The sequence below is a fragment of the Filicampus tigris genome, chromosome 6 (genome assembly GCF_054856515.1).
Source record: "Filicampus tigris isolate MCC_2025a chromosome 6, RoL_Ftig_1.0, whole genome shotgun sequence".
Lineage (NCBI taxonomy): Eukaryota > Metazoa > Chordata > Actinopteri > Syngnathiformes > Syngnathidae > Filicampus > Filicampus tigris.
The window spans coordinates 3,955,222-3,975,050 of NC_141222.1; the positions used below are offsets into that span (position 1 = coordinate 3,955,222).

A 19,829-nucleotide genomic window follows, 5' to 3' on the forward strand; every position below is an offset into this window, starting at 1 on the left:
GCTCAGGGCTCAGATAACGACCAATCACAGCTTACCTGTTTTCTGAGGCTGAACCATGATTGGTTGTTATCTGAACCGTGAGCAACATTGATGTCATCTTCAATCAATTGAAGTGACAAAACAGGTGGATTTCTCCACAAATGCAATAATAAACAGAATGCTGTGTTTAGACTAGCGGGCCTACATAGATCATGATTTGGAAAAAAAACGTGGGTTGACTTCCACTGGCAGGTTGAAACCCTTTGCAATTCCACTTGCCATTTTTACCTGAATGCCTAAAAAGGTGCATTTGAAGCTGTACTTGAACCATTTGGAGCATCAGCATAGTTTTGGTCTCTTTTTGAAGATAACACTTTGAATTTTTCTCCTCAACTGTCAGAATCTTTTTAAGTGCTACTTGCACTTAATTATGGAAGTTTGAATACATAAAACAAGGTGGATTTTATGTCTGCCTATTTTTTTTCTTTTTCCAAATCCTCCCTGGAACATTATGAAGCAGGGTGGTGGACTGAATAACAACAGGAAAACCCACCCATGGGCCGATGAAATTGCAACGTTAAGAGAGATTGTTTTAGAAATTGCATTCAGATAATTTGCATATTTATTCTTTAAATATGTAGTTAATTTAATAACCTCTGGCAGAGTGTCAAGGGGTCTAAGAAGTGTACATGTGAAAATGAGAGAAAATTACATATATAATAATTTTCCCCTAAATGGTAAATGGACTGTCACTTGTATAACGCTTTTCTACCTTGATGTGGGGTGGTCTGGGGGTTGACCAGTGAGTGACCACGACGGTCCGCTCCTATTCTCACATGAAAATCCGGGTCAGATTTGTAAAAAATGTAATTATACTCTAACTGTTCACGTTGCATAGAAAAAAAATCTGATACATGTCACATTTGGGCAAAAAAATATATATATCTGAACTGACTTGCAGTGTGAACATAGCCTTAGTGTATGTTTGGTTTATGTATGTGAATATTATATTGACAACTCTGTGTTTTCAGAGGAAAAAAGGCAAGACAAAACAAAGAAAGCATAAATATACATCATCTCTAAAATATGCAGTCCTAATCAGTTCCTGTACATATTGTTTGACACAGGACACAGTAAAATCAAACTTTGAAGACATTTGAATTATTTTCCTGCTTTCAATTTCTGCTACAGTGTCAGTGGGCCATCCTATAATTTATTTGTTTCATGTATGATTACAGAATGCCGCCCTCCAAACACACTCCCGCCCACTCAATCCCTCCTCACACTGTGGTGCAGCTGGCAAAGGCATGGCTTGCCGAAGACACACCAAACTTTGATCCTGCGGGAGTGTGTGTGGGGTCACAGGAGGTGGAGGCATGGTTGTTGTGTAAAAGCCCACACAGTATCTTGGCGGGAAGTCCCTTCTTTACAGCGGTGTTCACTGAGGTCGGCTGTACAGTCGATTGGATTTACCAGGATGGTGATGAAATTGGTCAGTATCGAATATTATCAGATTATCTAAAATAAAATAAAAAAAAATATTTAAAAAGTAGCATCCATGCAAAAAAAAGAGTTAGATTACAACCGTTGCCTGCCTTAATTATTAAAAAGATATTTTAAGTTGATTTAAAAAAAAAAAGTTCCTGCTTTCATCCAAAATCAAGTGAATGATTTCTTTTTGAAAACAGATCTGTACTCTGATCCCGAAGGAGGACACTTTATTCTTTTTTTTCCGATTCTGGAATGACCCATATGAACCCGAAACAGTGTATGTGTGTCTCATTTTAACATTTGACTTTTTGCTGTGTTGGATTTAAAACAACAAAATGACTACTGGGTTAAAGTGCAGACATTGAGTACCATACAGCCATATGAATATTATTGCATATGCTGCCATCCAACCAACGTCTTTTTCATGGACACCCCTGCTTATTATAGCAAGGCAATGCCAAACTACATTCTGCACATGTAACAACAGCGTGGATTTGTTGAAAGAGTGCGGGTACTAGACTGACCTGCCTGCAGTCCAGACTTGTCTCCATTGCAAATGTGGGGCGCATTATGAAGCGTAAAATACAACAACGGAGACCCTAGGCTGTTGAACAGCTGAAGCTGTACATCAAGCAAGAATGGAAAACAATTCCACCTACAAAGCTTCACCAATTAGTGTTGTTAAAAGAAAAGATGATATAAAACCGTGGTAAACATGACCCTGTCTCAGCTTTTTTGGAAGGTGTTGCAGCCATAAAATTCATAAAAGTTCATTATTATTTGCTAAAAACAATATTAGTTAATCAGTTTTAACATTAAATATCTGGTCTTTGTAGTACATTCAATTAAATATAGGTTGAACATGATTTGCAAATCATTTATTTATGTTTCTCATAACTTCCCAACTTCATTGGAAATAGGTTTGTACATGCATACATGTATGTATACATGTAATGGCAAGAAAACATTGTTAGCATTAGGCCTATTATGAAAATACTTGTGGGCCTAACTGTATACTATTGAATGTGAACCATAGGCGCAGATCCTGTCACACTCACTGCTGTGGTGCGAGGCCCAGCCAGATGCCTCCTCCTGGGTGAAAGGCCAGCTCTAAACTGTCTTGCCCGGGCCTCGGGGATCGCTACTCGATGTTCTCAACTCCGCAAAATGGCAAGAGCAGGAGGATGGCACGGAGAAGTGGCAGGCACACGTAAAACAACCCCAGGCTTCCGCCTGGTGGAGAAGTACGCTATGCTGGTGGGTGCTGTGTCCATGCACAGGCAGGACTTGAGTGGAATGGTGATGCTGAAGGACAACCATGTCTGGGCTTCAGGGAGCATCACAGAGGTGGGCATGCAGCATTAGTGACTGCCCCTAAACGGTGGCATTTTGCCTAGAACAGGGGTCGACAACCTTTCACACTCAAAGAGCCATTTCGACACGGTTTCCACGGAAAAGAAAGCCCTGGGAGCCGCAAACACTTATTGACATTAACCTCCCAAAAAAACGTCAGGTTGTTGGAGTTGGCAGGCACCGCTATGTTCAAGTTGTATAATACCTTATTACACACTCTTGCACACTATTACTACCTACAAAATACATTCAATTGGTAATTTGACGCTTGCATTGATTAAAAGTGTACAAAAACCAAGCCGGCGACATACGAGTACAGGTACTTCAAAGTCTGCGCTCATCGTGCCCCCAGCCTTTGCAACATCACATCAGCAAACATACCTGCCCAATAAATACAACACTGTTGGCTACAACGCCTAAACGCCTTCTTTCTGGGTTAACCCATTAAGGCCTAAAGCGCCTTTCTCAACAGCTCCCCAAAACCTATGGTTTCTTTTGGAATTATCCTTGAAAACCTGAAGTTCTCCCAGAAATTCCATCCATCCATCCATTATCGACACCGCTTATCCTCACAAGGGTCGTGGGGCGTGCTGGAGCCTATCCCAGCTGTCTTCGGGCAGTAGGCGGGGGACACCCTGAATTGGTTGCCAGCCAATCGCAGGGCACACAGAGACAAACATCCGCACTCACAATCACACCCACGACCTCTGAAATGTGAGGCGGACGTGCTAACCAGTCGACCACGGTGCCGCCTCCCAGAAATTCAACACTTCAAAATGATTAATATCTCAGCCCCTGTAACAGACATACAGAAACATAATTCCAAAAGAATTAAAGAGCTTAGACATGTGGCTTTCACACAGGCAGAATTTATTATTATTTACAGTTTCAATCGAAAATGTGAAAATAACGTGTCAGTGCAAGAGAAGCACTATTTTAATTTTTTTAAAAATCGAGTGGCAATTTCCATCCTCTATTCTGTTACAAAGACGTCAATATCGTAATTGTCTACAAACCACATATCGCGTTCGACTGGTTCCACTGGTCGTGCACGTCGTCTATATATCACTGCCGTTACTTACTTTAATCAGAGCTTTCGGCGATCGACGGCGCCCGCCATTAGCCTACCTACGGCTCGAAAAAATTCCACGACATCCTCCGCGGTCTCGTGACACCGTCACGTGTATATTCTGATTGTTGTTGGCTAAGAAACGGAGAATTGGATTAAAAAAGGACCGTGACGTGTCCGCTCTCCCGGTTTGAAAGGTAGAAAGACGCAACAGCGCTCCTGGCTCTAGTGTGTTCACATGGCGCCCCCATAATCAACACAAACTGACATGACACAGTGTTGCTTTAAAATAAAACGGATAATTACCTCACGACACATGTGAGGGGGCACTTTTTGCAAGGAAGCATCTCATCGATCCAGCCATATAATCCAGCAAACCTTACCTTATTTTAACTCATTATCTTCCCCCGCAAAAAAGGCTGCATTCAGCAAACGGAGAAAACCTTGCACACACCTCCGGCCATGAAATCGCGCTTAATTTGCTATTTTCACCGCTTTAAATGGGCTAGAATTGCATAACAATTACAGACAAATTAAGGACGCACCATGAGAATCGATTTATGATGGGGAAAAAAAAAAAGAATTTGGCCATATTTGGACTTCCGAGATTTTTGGGTGACAGTGACAATATAATTTTATTTTAATATTTTGGGATCCCAATAATGTTCCAATTTACAACTACAAATAAACAAACAAACAAACAAACAAACAAACACAAATAACATGCTTTGGTCAAATATTGTGCAGTTTTAGTTTCGCTGGGCTTTGAGACATGACACGTCGTCATGTGCTGTAAAAGTCAAACGTCTTTGAAGTAAGCGAATGCTGATCACCGAAATTGCACAAGGTCTGAAGAAAGAAGTAAGATAGAAGAAGAAGGAAAGAACACAATATTAATTAGAATGTCATGTTTCAACTATTGGGCCTGCATAGAACATATTCTTGAAAAAGAAATTGTTTGGGTCGACTTAAAGTGGAAGTCAACCAAAACATGAATTTAAGAATATGTTCAATGCAAGCCCACTAGTTCAAACAAGGCATTCTGATAAATATTGCGTTTGTGGAATAAGGGTTAATGCACCAATTTTTAGCCATCTCTGGGGGCGGCCATTTGTCACTTCTGTCGACTGAAAATGACATCACAACTGCTCAGGGCTCAGGTAACAACCAATCACGGCTGACCTGTTTTCTGAATCTGAGCTGTGATTGGTCGTTGTGATCAATCAATCAATCAATCACATTTTATTTATATAGCACTTTTCATACATAAAAATGCAACTCAAAGTGCTTTAAAACATTCAAAGCAAAACATGGAATTATCTTCAATCAAAAGAAAAGATAAATTATTTAAAAGTTGTTGAAAGCCAAACTAAAAAGGTGTGTCTTGAGCTTCCTCTTAAAAATATCAATAGTTTCTGCAGACCTGACGTCCTCTGGCAGGCTATTCCAAAGGTGAGGACCAAAACGGCTGAATGCAGCCTCGCCATGCATTTTGGTCCTCACCCTTGGAATAAATAAAAGGCCGGCGCCAGAGGACCTCAGGATCCGCGAGGGCTGGTATGATAAAAGCAAATCAGATAAATAAGATGGCCCAAGACCATTAACACATTTATAAACTAATAAAAGTACTTTAAAATCGATCCTGAAACACACAGGGAGCCAATGCAGCAATTTCAAAACTGGCGTAATGTGCTCCCGCCCTCTGGTTCTCGTCAGCACCCGAGCGGCTGAATTCTGCAGTAGTTGCAGTGGTGAAATGCTCTTTTTCGGGAGGCCAGAGAGCAGGGCATTACAGTAATCTAAACGACAGGAAATAAAGGCATGCATCAGCACTTCCGTGTTAGCCTGAGAGAGAAACGGGCGGACTCTGGCGATATTCTTAAGGTGATGAAAACCAATCTTGGTTACATTTTTAATATGAGGAATAAAACTGAGCTCAGAGTCAAAAATGACGCCAAGGTTCTTCAATGTGAGGGATTAAAAATGTGTAGTTTTGGTAAAAGCTTCTCTCTCTGACCTTCGGGACCGATAACTAAAACCTCAGTCTTGTCCTGATTGAGCTGTCGGAAATTATCTGCCATCCATGACTTGATATCTAAAATGCAATTTAAAAGGGTATCAATGGGTCCTGTGTCATCAGGAGACACGGCAATATACAGCTGCGTGTCATCAGCATAGCTGTGAAAGCTGATGCCGTGTCCCCTGATGACATCCCCGAGGGGAAGCATATAAAGATTAAAAAGTAGGGGGCCTAAAATCGAACCTTGAGGAACCCCACATTTAATTTCATGGGTTTTGGAGGAACAAGTATCCATACTTACAAAGAAATATCGGTCTGTGAGATAGGAATAAAACCAGTCAAAAACAGTACCAGAGATGTCCACTAGATTTTTAAGTCTATTTAATAAAATTTGGTGATCTACTGTTCTCAAAAGCAGCGCTTAGATCCAGTAGCACCAAGACTGTGAGTTTTCTCACGTCTGCAGTGCACCTAATATCATTTAAGATCCTTAAAAGAGCAGTCTCCGTAGTGTGGTTCATCCTAAAACCAGATTGATATTTCTCCAAAATATTATTTGTATTTAAAAAAGGATTCAACTGGATGAAAACCAGTTTTTCTAAAATCTTACTTAAAAACGGTAAGTTGGATACGGGTCTGTAATTATTAAAAACGCTCGGGTCAGAACTGCTCTTCTTCAGAAGGGGCTTCACCACCGCCGTTTTAAAGGCAGCGGGGAAGACGCCCGTCTGAAAAGAGCAATTGACTATATTTAAAATTTGTTCTTCAAAAAATCCATAAAATGTTTTAAAAAGAAATGTGGGAATTGGATCCAAAAGGCAGGTTGTTGGGTTTACCTGGGAGAAAACTCGAACAAGTGTCCTTGCATCAACCAGGGCAAAACTTTCCCGTGTTTCCTCATGTAAATATGATTAAAACTTGTGTTTTGACGGGCTAAAAGACTGGATCTTATGTCATCGATTTTACTTCTGAAGTGGTCTGCAAAGTCCTCACAGAGAGCGTCTGTTGGTCTCTGTGGGGACTTATTAAAATCAGAACTAGTTAAAAGTTCAAAGGTGGAGAAGAGAACCCTGGGGTTGTTTTTATTGACTGTAATGAGGTTTGAGAAATAGGAAGATCTTGCCAGTTTTACTGTTTTATTGTAGGATTTCAGTTGTTCGCATAAAATTTCATAGTGTACTGTAAGTTTACTTTTTCTCCACCTCCTCTCTGCACTCCTGCATTTTCTCTTTGATATTTTGATAGCATTGTTTCTCCACGGGGGTACAGTCTTTGTTTTTGTTGTTTTAATTAAAAGTGGAGCTACTGAATCTAATGATGATTTAAGATGTAGGTTAAAATTGTCAACAATAAGATCACAGGGTGCAGGTAAAATGTCAGCAGGAGTGCTTTTTAAGGTCTCGATAAAATTTGCAGCCACCTCAGAAGATAGGTAGCGTTTCTTCACTGTTCTGACCGGGACTGCTAGATGGTTAAAACTGGCGATGTTAAAATAGACACAGTAGTGGTCTGACACTGCCAAGTCAACAACAGAGGACACACCAGCAGACAAGCCATAGGTTATAACCAAATCCAGGGTGTGTCCTCTGTTGTGAGTTGGCTGCAAGACGTGCTGTTTAAAATCCAAGCAGTTTAAAAGGTTTGAAAAATCTCTGGATAGTGGGTCCGAGATGTTGTCCATGTGTATATTAAAATCGCCAGTTATTAATATCCTGTTATAACTGGAATATAAAATGGATAAGAACTCTGAAAATTCTGTAATAAAAGAAGTGGAATGATGGGGAGGTCTATAAACGGTAATGCAGAGAATAGGGGGACTGCTAAAAACAAAGGCATGGTGTTCAAACGATAAATAGCTGCTAAAAATGATCTCCTTTGATAAAAGAGTATTAATAAAAATTGAAGCAGTCCCGCCTCCTCTTTTGCCATCCCTTGTAGAAAATAAAAAGTTAAAATTTGGTGGGCAAGCCTCGTTGAGAGCAACTGGAGCATCTGTACCAAGCCATGTCTCAGACAAAAGTATACCATGTAAATTATTGTCTAAAATCAGGTCGTTTATGATAAAAGTTTTGTTTAAAAGGAAGCGCACGTTCAGCATGGCCAGATTAATTATTGTGCTGGACGTGAGCTCATGGTCGTACGAATGAGCAGTATTAACATATACTAGATTACAATTATGTTAAAACCACGTTGTTTGTGTGTGCAAGGGAAGCGTCTGCCGGTGATGGTTTCAATGGGAAAGTTGTCCGATAGTGGTAATGATAATGAGGGCCTGCAGGGGGAGCTAGTGAGGGTGGTGGTACTGTGAGCAGCTGGTATTGGCCTGTAAGTGATGGTAGTGACATTGTCATTGCAGCGTTTATGAGTAGAAGAAGAAATATGATTGGTAAACAAGAGTCAGCTGGGAGTGGAATTGGTTACGACATGGTGGATGTTAGCGGCTAAAATCTTGCTACCAAGAGAGTTCGGATGAACACCATCCGGCTGGTAAAAAGACGGGCGATTCCAGAATAGGTTAAAATTGTCAATAAAAGTCAAGGAGCCACGTGTTCAAGCTTAAAAGGCGGCTGAAGCGCTCGACTCCGCGAGACAATGCCGGCAAAATGCCACTCACCCAGACCGACAGACCGCAGGTTCTTAACAAGGCAAAGAGGGCGTGAACGTCTCTCTTCGTCTGCTCAGACTGTCGGCGTATTGTCTCGTTTGTCCCAACGTGAACGATGAGCCGGGTTATGGATGGCAGAGAGTCAAGAACACCCGGCAGGATGTTAACTATGTCCATGACTTTCGCTCCGGGAAAACAGCGGGTGACGCAGCCGGGATAGTGAGTACGTGAGCAGTTGTGATGTCACTTTCAGTCGACAGAAGTGACAAAATGGCCACCCTCTGAGATGGCTAAAAAGGGGTGGATTTTGCTGCTTATCTCATATTCCACAAATGCGATATTAATCAGAATGTCGTGTTTCAACAAATGGGACTGCTGGGGACATATTCTTGACAAAAAATGTGTTTGGGTTGATTTCCCCTTTAAGGACTAGCTCAGAAAATAAGACATCCATCCATTATCTATACCGCTTCTCCTCACAAGGGTTGCGGGGCGTGCTGGAGCCTATCCCAGCTGTCTTGGGGCAGTAGGCGGTGGACACCCTGAATTGGTTGCCAGCCGATCGCAGGGCACACAGAGACAAACATCCGCACTCACAATCACACCTAGGGGCAATTTAGAGTGTCCAACTAACCTACCATGTATGTTTTTGGAATGTGGGAGGAAACCAGAGTACCCGGAGAAAACTCACGCAGGCACGGGGAGAACATGCAAACTCCACACAGGGAGGCCGGGGCCGGGATCGAACCCACGACCTCCGAACTGTGAGGCGGGCGTGTCAACCACCGTGCCGCCCGAAAATAAGACAATGTTGTCAAATTCACATTTTTTTAGGTGGTGACAAACATTGATATTAAAAATCATACGTGGTAAATATTAGGGTCCGTGTCTCTTTTGGTCATTAGATGTTCGAAACAAGATATTAAAAATTTGAAAAACGATTATTTATATATGTTATAAATTCCTCATTACTGCTTTGTTTGCACATGCATTGTTTGCTGTTTAATTTGTGTGCTTTAGCACCAGGCATGTTTTCGGGCAGCTAATGGGTCCTCTTTGTTTTCGTTAATTTAGGTCGGGCATATTGTTGGACAGCTAAAGGGTCCTATCGAGTCCGTGGTCTGTTAGCTGTTAGCGATTAGCGGCAGATTCGCGTGGTTTTGCGGTCGTGTGTATGCGCTGCGATGAGCGAGCTGTTGTGTTCTGTGAAGTGGATTGAAGTGCGATTAAAGACAATTGTTCTCTGCCATCGTGTCCGGCCACGCTTTTGACTCGAGTGACTGGATGAGGTGCTCCGGCGAATCTCCCTATATTCACCGACAGTCCTAGCTCTCCGCTACAATATATATATATATATATATATATATATATATATATATATATATATATATATATATATATATATATATATATATATATATATATATATATATATATATGTATATATATATATATATATATATATATGTATATATATATATATGTATATATATATATGTATATGTATATATATATATGTATATATATATATATGTATATATATATATATATATATATATATATGTATATATATATATATATGTATATATATATATATATATATGTATATATATATATATGTATATATATATGTATATATATATATATGTGTATATATATATATATATGTATAGATGTGTGTATATTATATACATATATGAGATGTATAGATATGTATATATGAGCCATTCTACCGAATTGGTTGTAATTGCTGTCCCACAATGAAAGTCTAATTTTAAAAAACAATGAAGTGTTCAGCCCTTGTATATTTAGTAATATCTTGTTATGACCTATTTTACCACAAGGCATTAATTGAGATACGATCAAACTTAATGTATAAAAAGTCATCTTTTATATGTCACTTCCTATTGGTAGGTGGCTGTCCCAATCTCTTAACGCCTAATTTTCAATTCATGAAAAAAAAAATACAACATTTAAAAAATACTTTGCTTTAATGGAATATTTTGGTTGCTTTTAAATGTATGATGAAAGAAACTTCAAAAAGACAGCGACAACAATGGATATCGTGCCTGCTACAACCATAAAGGGACCGAAATGACTAGACGATGCTTTTAATTTTATTGCGAAAACGATCTTGAAGGTGGCGGCTAAGGGGGAATGTGGGTGAGTAGCTTGTTTATTAATGTTTACTTTGCAGCAGCAGCAACGAGCTGCGTGGTGCATCCGTCTCCGTGTGGGAAACTGTATGTTGTCATCGCAACATGTGAGACAGCAACTTGCGCTCAAGCGTGTTTGTATTTCCTTATCGTCACATCACGTAACCCGGGCCTCCCACCTGCAACTGGGGCATACCATTACAAGAGGGGCCGGGGAGGGGTGCAATACCACAATCCCTATAACAGCAGTTGTCGCTCGCGCAGACGCGGGAGTAGAAAGAAGCCTAAAAAGAAGCCTTTCACTGAGTAGGCTAAGATGATTTTTGGCCGCCTCACGAGCACATCATGAGGGCCCATTAGTGGGCCGGACTAAAATCAACTTCCGGCCATGCTTAGTCCAGCCATTTTTTAAAATTTGTCACCCCCCACCCCTCCGCTCCGAAAATGGGCATCCGGCCGGGCCGGAGGGTCCGACCGGTCCGGTCTAGGGACGGACTGGCCAGCTCTGGTATATTAGTATACGAATACAATGTTATACTTGGAATATGCGGCTCAGTTTTTGCGCAGACATGTCTGTCTCCCTTAGAGACACGCTTGTCCTTTCTGAAGACGATATAATGATCCAGTTCCATCTCTTGTATCACAACCGCAAACTTTCAACTAATTTAATTTCTTCCCAACCTACTAATTGATTGCGGTCCCTCCTTCTCTACCGTGTTTTCTACTGGTAGGCAAGTGTGGAGTCTACGCTGTCGCCAACTACCAGTCGTAGAGTTGTCGCGACAACTACCGGTAAAATCAAACAAATAAACGGACCATTTTTCGATTTGTGTCTTGTGCCATACTCTATTTTCGTTTTAGAAACAAAAATAGAAAATGTAACGGTTTTCACAGTTTTTCTTACTCGTTCCAGAAAAGAAACAAGAAAATCAAGCTGTATTTCAATTTTCATGTTTCCGTTTTAAAACGAAAATCAAATAACCATTAGTTTTTCAAAATTTCAATATCTTGTTTCAAACCTAACATCCAATGACCAAAAGAGACATGGACCTATTAGCAAGCTAACTTAAGCTGTCAGATAATTGTAACTTATTTAAAAAGCAAGACAAAGTGCTCTAAATTATACAACTCACACGCCCTGCGCTGATCCGGGTTTTCACGAAGACACTTTTTGCCATTCCGACTGAAATGATTCTGACTGAAGATCTCTGGTCATCTTATTTACATGCGACATGATCTATTCTGATCTTGCCGTTCAAAAATTTATAAAGTTGTCAACTTGAAAAACATTTTGACAGTATTTTAATAATTTCATAAACTCACTCTTCCGTAAGAAAGTGTATTGACTCTGACTATTGATTTTCTTTGTTGAAGTACGTTTGCTTAAGATGTGGCTTCACCCTATGCTTTTCGGTTGGCTTTGTTTTCCTGTAAAATTCTGCAATTACTGTTTTTTTGAGGGGGGTGCTGAAGCTAATTGAATAAAAATCAATCAAGCAAACAAGGATTTTCTGCTCTCCAGGCTGTGAAAGCTGCCAGGTCATTTTGTGGTTTCAGCAGTAAGATTGAGGTGGAGTGTTGCTCCACACAAGAGGCCATGGAAGCAGCCACAGCAGGAGCAGACATAGTTATGTTTGACAATTTCCAGCCACAGGTACACAAAATGTCATCACAGAACTTGTGATATTTCCTTTGCAAAAATCAACATCAAACAATATAATATATTATAGGCGCTCCATGTTGCTGCTGGTGCTCTGAAGCAAGAATTCCAAGCGCTGCTGATCGAAGCCAGTGGAGGAGTTACACCAGAAAACCTCACTGAGTATTTCTCTCCATGTGTGGACATCATCTCCCTGGGCTGTATTACACAAGGATGCCCAATTGTGGATTTCTCACTAAAGGTTCAAAAGCCTGTTTCTTAGTCAGTCCTCTATGAAGGATTGGCACCACAAATGTGTTGTACATTCACAAAAATGGAATTTGAGCTATTTACTTACATTAAAGACAGGTCACAGGAAAATGTTCCCTCTCTTTTTCCATGTACCTGAGCATTCACACAAACTCCCAGAGCATTACTTGGACCATGAGGAGCAACGTCCACAGACGTGTATGTATAAACAATGTATAACAATGCCGCAAATTCGACGTAGCGAGAAGTGGCGCCACTGGTGGCCATCTTACGTTGCCACTCACTAAGCGCACCTAACTTGAATACATTAAATCCTCCATTTTGTTTTCACATTTTCGATCTCGTCATTTTTTCTGTTTCTTCAGAAAACACAGAGAACCACATTCATCTGATCTTATATGTATTAATAATGTCATTTCAGGCGTAAAAATGGAATGATCTGTTTAACTATGCAGCCAATTTTACCAGAGGTGGCCAGCATACTGAGATGCTTAAGGCAAAACAAAAAAAATGTTAAAATATGACTTAGGCCATTATTTTAAGAGGCTGACGATATACCGGTAATATTTATTTTTTCTTCTATCTTTTTTTTTTTAATTTATAAGGAAAAAAAAAAAAAAAAAAAATATATATATATATATATATATATATATATATATATATATATATATATATATATATATATATATATATATAAAATATATATATATATATATATATATATATATATATATATATATATATATATATATATATATTTTTTTTTTTTTTTTTTTTTCCAAAAATGTTTTTAATATTTGGGTTTCTGCAATGCGATCATTTAACACTGTTGGGACACATTTTTATTGGCTGACTAACAAAACAGTATTCGACAAAAAGGGCAAACGGAAACTCATTTACGTAAAAACATACTTCATGTACCAACCATTTCTGCAAGATTCACTGTAAATTTTAGAGCTTAGTGTTTAACATTTTGTAAATTTATGAAATTGTTGCAATTGTTAGTTCTTTGGTCATTGGATAAAGGAGAAAGCAGAAACTGGACTCATTTTGTTTCTGCCAGCCGGCCCACACACAATGTTTGACAAATTCTTCTAGTTCTCAAATCTAAAGCACAAAAGAGGAAGACTGTTTCACAAGATGTTATTCTCCCATACAGAAGTCACAGACATGAAAAGTGAAAGTGTTACCAAAGAGACAAAAAAAAAAAAAAAATACAATTATGAGGTTGGCTTTAGAGATTTTTGTTTTTTCACCAAATTTTACACTCTTAACAAAAGTGATTTATGTTGGTTTGTCTCTTTTGATATACTCACTGGGCATTGCTGAGTGTTATAGCAATGAAAGTCTGTCAGAATTCTACACTAAGTGTCACAACCACCTGCTAAGGAAACGCCTAAGGCCGGAAACGTTGCATAGACGAGGGCAGCAAACTGAGCATCGCCTTTTCTGGGAGAAGTGCAATGAGAGACATGTGTGTTCTGCTTCACCTCTTCCTGTTCTTGTGGGTTGTTGGTAAGTTATCTTCCTCTTTAGTTATAAATTTATGAGTATAAATCCAAAGATAGAAATGTGGAGCTAAAACGTGTTTTTGTGTATATCAGTGATGTCTAACTTTTTCCTACACGGGCCGCATAATGAAAAGCAGAAACATGGATGGGTCACTGAATTTTTTTGCCTTTAACTCTATCACGATAAAACTAATCAAGCAAGAAATTATACTGTATGTTGTTTATACAGTATCATGGAGTTCATTTGAAAAACTGCATATGTCAAGGCTTTCTGTTAAAGGAGTTTATGATTGTTTTTTTAGGTTTTGGAGTGGGCTGCGCTCATGTATCTCACTCTACCGGCAGCAGCTGAATCCAATCCAAGTCTATTAGTAGTGGTAGCCCCCATTACCTACATCCCCCTACTTTATTGACAACTACACTTCTAAGGCTGCCCACTGCCACTTTTTTTTTTTTTAATAGCATTGCAGGCCATGTCACGAGTTATTTTTAGTCAGTCGCGGGCTGCTAAAAAATGGGCCTCAAATGGCAAATAGTTAGTAATTTGGACACCACTGGTGTATATGATCACTATTTTAAGATTAGCAGTAAATATCACCAGTATAACTTTCTTGTATAAGTAAATAATAACTTGACTTTACTTTAACAGTACATTTTTCTGTATGGGCTACTTACTGAAAACATAGACGCAACTATGCAGATCTGTTCATTTTAGAGTAACTAAAAAACGTTATCAAGTGACACCAGCATGGCATTTAAGAGTGAGTAGAAAAAGGTGAAAGGGAGGATAAAGTACACTTAAAAGAAGTAGTCAGGACAAGTGATGAGTAAATGTGAAAAAGAAAATGTGAATTAAGTGACATTGCATCTCTTTACGCAGGTTTAGGATTGTCACTATTTGAGAAGAGCCTGGTCATGAGACCTAAATCCATACAGAGAGGGAAAAATGAACTGTAGGGCATTCTCGATTTTGCCAAGGAAATTTCCTTTCATATCCCATTCACACGAAATGACCTGGAAATACTTGGAGTACCGGTATATGCCATGCCATGTATATACATATACATACATATATACATATACATATACATTTACATATATATATATATATATATATATATATATATATATATATATATATACATATATATATATATATATATATATATATATATATATATATATATATATATATACGGGCGGCACAGTGGTCGACTGGTTAGCACGTCGGATGAGGATAAGCGGTGTAGACAATGGATGGATGGACATATATATACATACATATACATATATATACATACATATACATATATATACATATACATACGTATATATACATACATATATGCATATACATACATATATATATATATATATATATATATATATATATATATATATATATATATATATATATATATATATATATATATACATATGTACATATACATACATATATATACATACATATATATATACATACACATACATATACATATATATACATACATATATAAATACACATACATATATATATATACATACATATATATATATATACATCAATCACAATCAATCAATCAATCACATTTTATTTATATAGCACTTTTCATACATAAAAATGCAACTCAAAATGCTTTAAAACATTCAAAGCAAAACATGCACCAATTTTTAGCCATCTCTGGGGGCGGCCATTTGTCACTTCTGTCGACTGAAAATGACATCACAACTGCTCAGGGCTCAGGTAACAACCAATCACGGCTGACCTGTTTTCTGAATCTGAGCTGTGATTGGTCGTTGTGATCAATCAATCAATCAATCACATTTTATTTATATAGCACTTTTCATACATAAAAATGCAACTCAAAGTGCTTTAAAACATTCAAAGCAAAACATGGAATTATCTTCAATCAAAAGAAAAGATACATTATTTAAAAGTTGTTGAAAGCCAAACTAAAAAGGTGTGTCTTGAGCTTCCTCTTAAAAATATCAATAGTTTCTGCAGACCTGACGTCCTCTGGCAGGCTATTCCAAAGGTGAGGACCAAAACGGCTGAATGCAGCCTCGCCATGCATTTTGGTCCTCACCCTTGGAATAAATAAAAGGCCGGCGCCAGGGGACCTCAGGATCCGCGAGGGCTGGTATGATAAAAGCAAATCAGATAAATAAGATGGCCCAAGACCATTAACACATTTATAAACTAATAAAAGTACTTTAAAATCGATCCTGAAACACACAGGGAGCCAATGCAGCAATTTCAAAACTGGCGTAATGTGCTCCCGCCCTCTGGTTCTCGTCAGCACCCGAGCGGCTGAATTCTGCAGTAGTTGCAGTGGTGAAATGCTCTTTTTCGGGAGGCCAGAGAGCAGGGCATTACAGTAATCTAAACGACAGGAAATAAAGGCATGCATCAGCACTTCCGTGTTAGCCTGAGAGAGAAACGGGCGGACTCTGGCGATATTCTTAAGGTGATAAAAAGCAATCTTGGTTACATTTTTAATATGAGGAATAAAACTGAGCTCAGAGTCAAAAATGACGCCAAGGTTCTTCACACAATGTGAGGGATTAAAAATGTGTAGTTTTGGTAAAAGCTTCTCTCTCTGACTTTCGGGACCGATAACTAAAACCTCAGTCTTGTCCTGATTGAGCTGTAGGAAATTATCTGCCATCCATGACTTGATATCTAAAATGCAATTTAAAAGGGTATCAATGGGTCCTGTGTTATCAGGAGACACGGCAATATACAGCTGCGTGTCATCAGCATAGCTGTGAAAGCTGATGCCGTGTCCCCTGATGACATCCCCGAGGGGAAGCATATAAAGATTAAAAAGTAGGGGGCCTAAAATCGAACCTTGAGGAACCCCACATTTAATTTCATGGGTTTTGGAGGAACAAGTATCCATACTTACAAAGAAATATCGGTCTGTGAGATAGGAATAAAACCAGTCAAAAACAGTACCAGAGATGCCCACTAGATTTTAAAGTCTATTTAATAAAATTTGGTGATCTACTGTATCAAAAGCAGCGCTTAGATCCAGTAGCACCAAGACTGTGAGTTTTCTCACATCTGCAGTGCACCTAATATCATTTAAAATCCTTAAAAGAGCAGTCTCCGTACTGTGGTTCATCCTAAAACCAGATTGATATTTCTCCAAAATATTATTTGTATTTAAAAAATGATTCAACTGGATCAAAACCAGTTTTTCTAAAATCTTACTTAAAAACGGTAAGTTGGATATGAGTCTGTAATTATTAAAAACGCTCGGGTCAGAACTGCTCTTCTTCAGAAGGGGCTTCACCACCGCCGTTTTAAAGGCAGCGGGGAAGACGCCCGTCTGAGGAGAGCAATTGACTATATTTAAAATTTGTTCTTCAAAAAATCCATAAAATGTTTTAAAAAGAAATGTGGGAATTGGATCCAAAAGGCAGGTTGTTGGGTTTACCTGGGAGAAAACTCGAACAAGTGTCCTTGCATCAACCAGGGCAAAACTTTCCCGTGTTTCCTCATGTAAATATGATTAAAACTTGTGTTTTGACGGGCTAAAAGACTGGATTATTATGTCATCGATTTTACTTCTGAAGTGGTCTGCAAAGTCCTCACAGAGAGCGTCTGTTGGTCTCTGTGGGGACTTATTAAAGTCAGAACTAGTTAAAAGTTCAAAGGTGGAGAAGAGAACCCTGGGGTTGTTTTTATTGACTGTAATGAGGTTTGAGAAATAGGAAGATCTTGCCAGTTTTACTGTTTTATTGTAAGATTTCAGTTGTTCGCATAAAATTTCATAGTGTACTGTAAGTTTACTTTTTCTCCACCTCCTCTCTGCACTCCTGCATTTTCTCTTTGATATTTTGATAGCATTGTTTTCTCCATGTATTTTGCAGGCAATAAACGATAAACAGGAAACTTAAAAAAAAAAAAATAGTCGGACTAAGCCGGAAGTCCTCTTTAAATTTTTTTTTTCTTTTAATTTCACTTTGGATGTCAGGTCTGCAGAGACTGTTGATATTTTTAAGAGGAAGCTCAAGACACACCTTTTTAGTTTGGCTTTCAACAACTTTTAAATAATTTATCTTTTCTTTTGATTGAAGATAATTCTATGTTTTGCTTTGAATGTTTTAAAGCACTTTGAGTTGCATTTTTATGTATGAAAAGTGCTATATAAATAAAATGTGATTGATTGATTGATTGTTGAACAATGTGGAATCGATTGAAGCATAAGCTTTGAAACAAATTGACATATAGACTAATCTTCTATTTTAGGTTCATGTTTTTTGTATCCGGTGGTAGGGTGGCAGACTAGTTAGCACATCCGCCTCACGGTTGTGAGGTTGTGGGTTTGAATCCAGGCTCCGGCCTTTCCGAGTGGAGTCTGCATGTTTTCCCTGGACCTGTGTGTGTGGAATTTGTATTTTATTTATTTGCACATAGACAACGAAACAATACAATAACATAACAAGTAACATAATTGGAAGAAATTCTGCAGGTGAGATTAAAAAACCCATTTAGGATTTGTAGAAAAGATCCAACCTCCTTATACATATTCATATTTTTCCAACATTCCAAAAACTTGCATGCTAGGTTGATTGAAGACTTGGAACTGTCAGTAGGTTTGGGTTAGGTTTAATAGCTCTGGGAAGCCACTAGCTACAGTGGCTGGTGAGCCCAAAAAGTTCATGTCAAGCCCTGCTGACAAGTGCATGTACTTCTCACCACAATATATAAATGTACAATGTATTGTGTGAAAATAGAGCTTTGGATGGTGATGTCACGCATCCCACTATTCACTGCGCCAAATGTAAACTACGCCATCTTGGCAAGATAGTAAACTTGTCTCTAATTTGAGGAAACGCCACACTTTGACAATTATACGTTTTAAAAAGCACTCCTGGCTCTTGATAGGGATCTGCAGAGCTGGGCATCGCCTAAGAATTATTGTCCATATCGGCTCCGTTGATGCATCTCGCCGACACTCAGAAATGACCAAAACTCACTTCAAACTTTTTCAACTTCTTAACTCCACCGGGAATTCCAGCTTCATCAGTGGCCCGCTCCCTCCGCACCGAAGCATGGGCATTTTTAGCAGCACCCTCAGCTTGCACACCTGGCTCCAAACAGCCTGCAGGATGCACAATGTGGGATTCATTGACAATTTTAATTCATTTTGGGGCCATCCATCTCTCTTAAAGGCGGACGGTTTTCACCCCAACAAACTGGGCAGCAGCATACTGGCAGCAAACATCCAGCACGTTGTTCATCACTCCACATGACTATCTTCAAATCACACACCTGTAACTTCCCCCTCCTCCACTCCATCGCCCCACAGTACTTCCCCCTGCCGGAGCCCACCCCGCAAGTTGTCACTGTCCCCTCCTGCTACCATCTACCCCATTCAACCCATCATCACACCCAGATCATTCCGACCCTGCAATAATGACAGAAAACATTGTGAAATACCAAACCCAAATCTTCGCCGACTTCCCGGTTCCTCATTGCCTCCCGTACACCAGAATATGCTCAAACTGTCGTTCTTTAACACCTGCTCACTCAACAATAAAGCTTTCGTCTTACACGAATTCATAACCGACAACAACCTGGACTTCCTCTTCATCGCAGAGAGTTGGCACAACCCATTGGACTACTTTTCACTCAACCAACCCCGATACACTTACATCGACCGGCCTCGACTCACTGGCCCAGGTGGTGGAGTGGCCTCAGTCCACAAAACAGATTTCAAAATC

At 39.1% G+C, this 19,829-nt stretch overlaps 2 protein-coding genes across 2 annotated transcripts in view; both read left to right on the forward strand.

The window, feature by feature from the left end:
• The first annotated feature begins 1,218 nt into the window (after window positions 1–1,218).
• On the forward strand, window positions 1,219–12,753 carry LOC147145502 (nicotinate-nucleotide pyrophosphorylase [carboxylating]-like). The gene is made up of 4 exons (XM_086033907.1): window positions 1,219–1,471; window positions 2,507–2,817; window positions 12,196–12,327; window positions 12,404–12,753. Exons 1-4 carry the CDS (start codon window positions 1,219–1,221, stop codon window positions 12,593–12,595), a joined length of 888 nt encoding a protein of 295 aa, XP_085890033.1. The 3' UTR covers window positions 12,596–12,753.
• A 1,195-nt stretch (window positions 12,754–13,948) lies between these two features.
• The window catches only part of LOC147145503 (integrin alpha-M), a 31,148-nt gene continuing 25,267 nt past the window's right edge, over window positions 13,949–19,829 (forward strand). Inside the window, exon 1 of the mRNA XM_086034164.1 lies at window positions 13,949–14,097. Within this exon, the coding sequence (XP_085890290.1) occupies window positions 14,046–14,097 (52 nt within the window). The 5' untranslated portion in view covers window positions 13,949–14,045. The remainder of the gene's footprint in view (window positions 14,098–19,829) is intronic.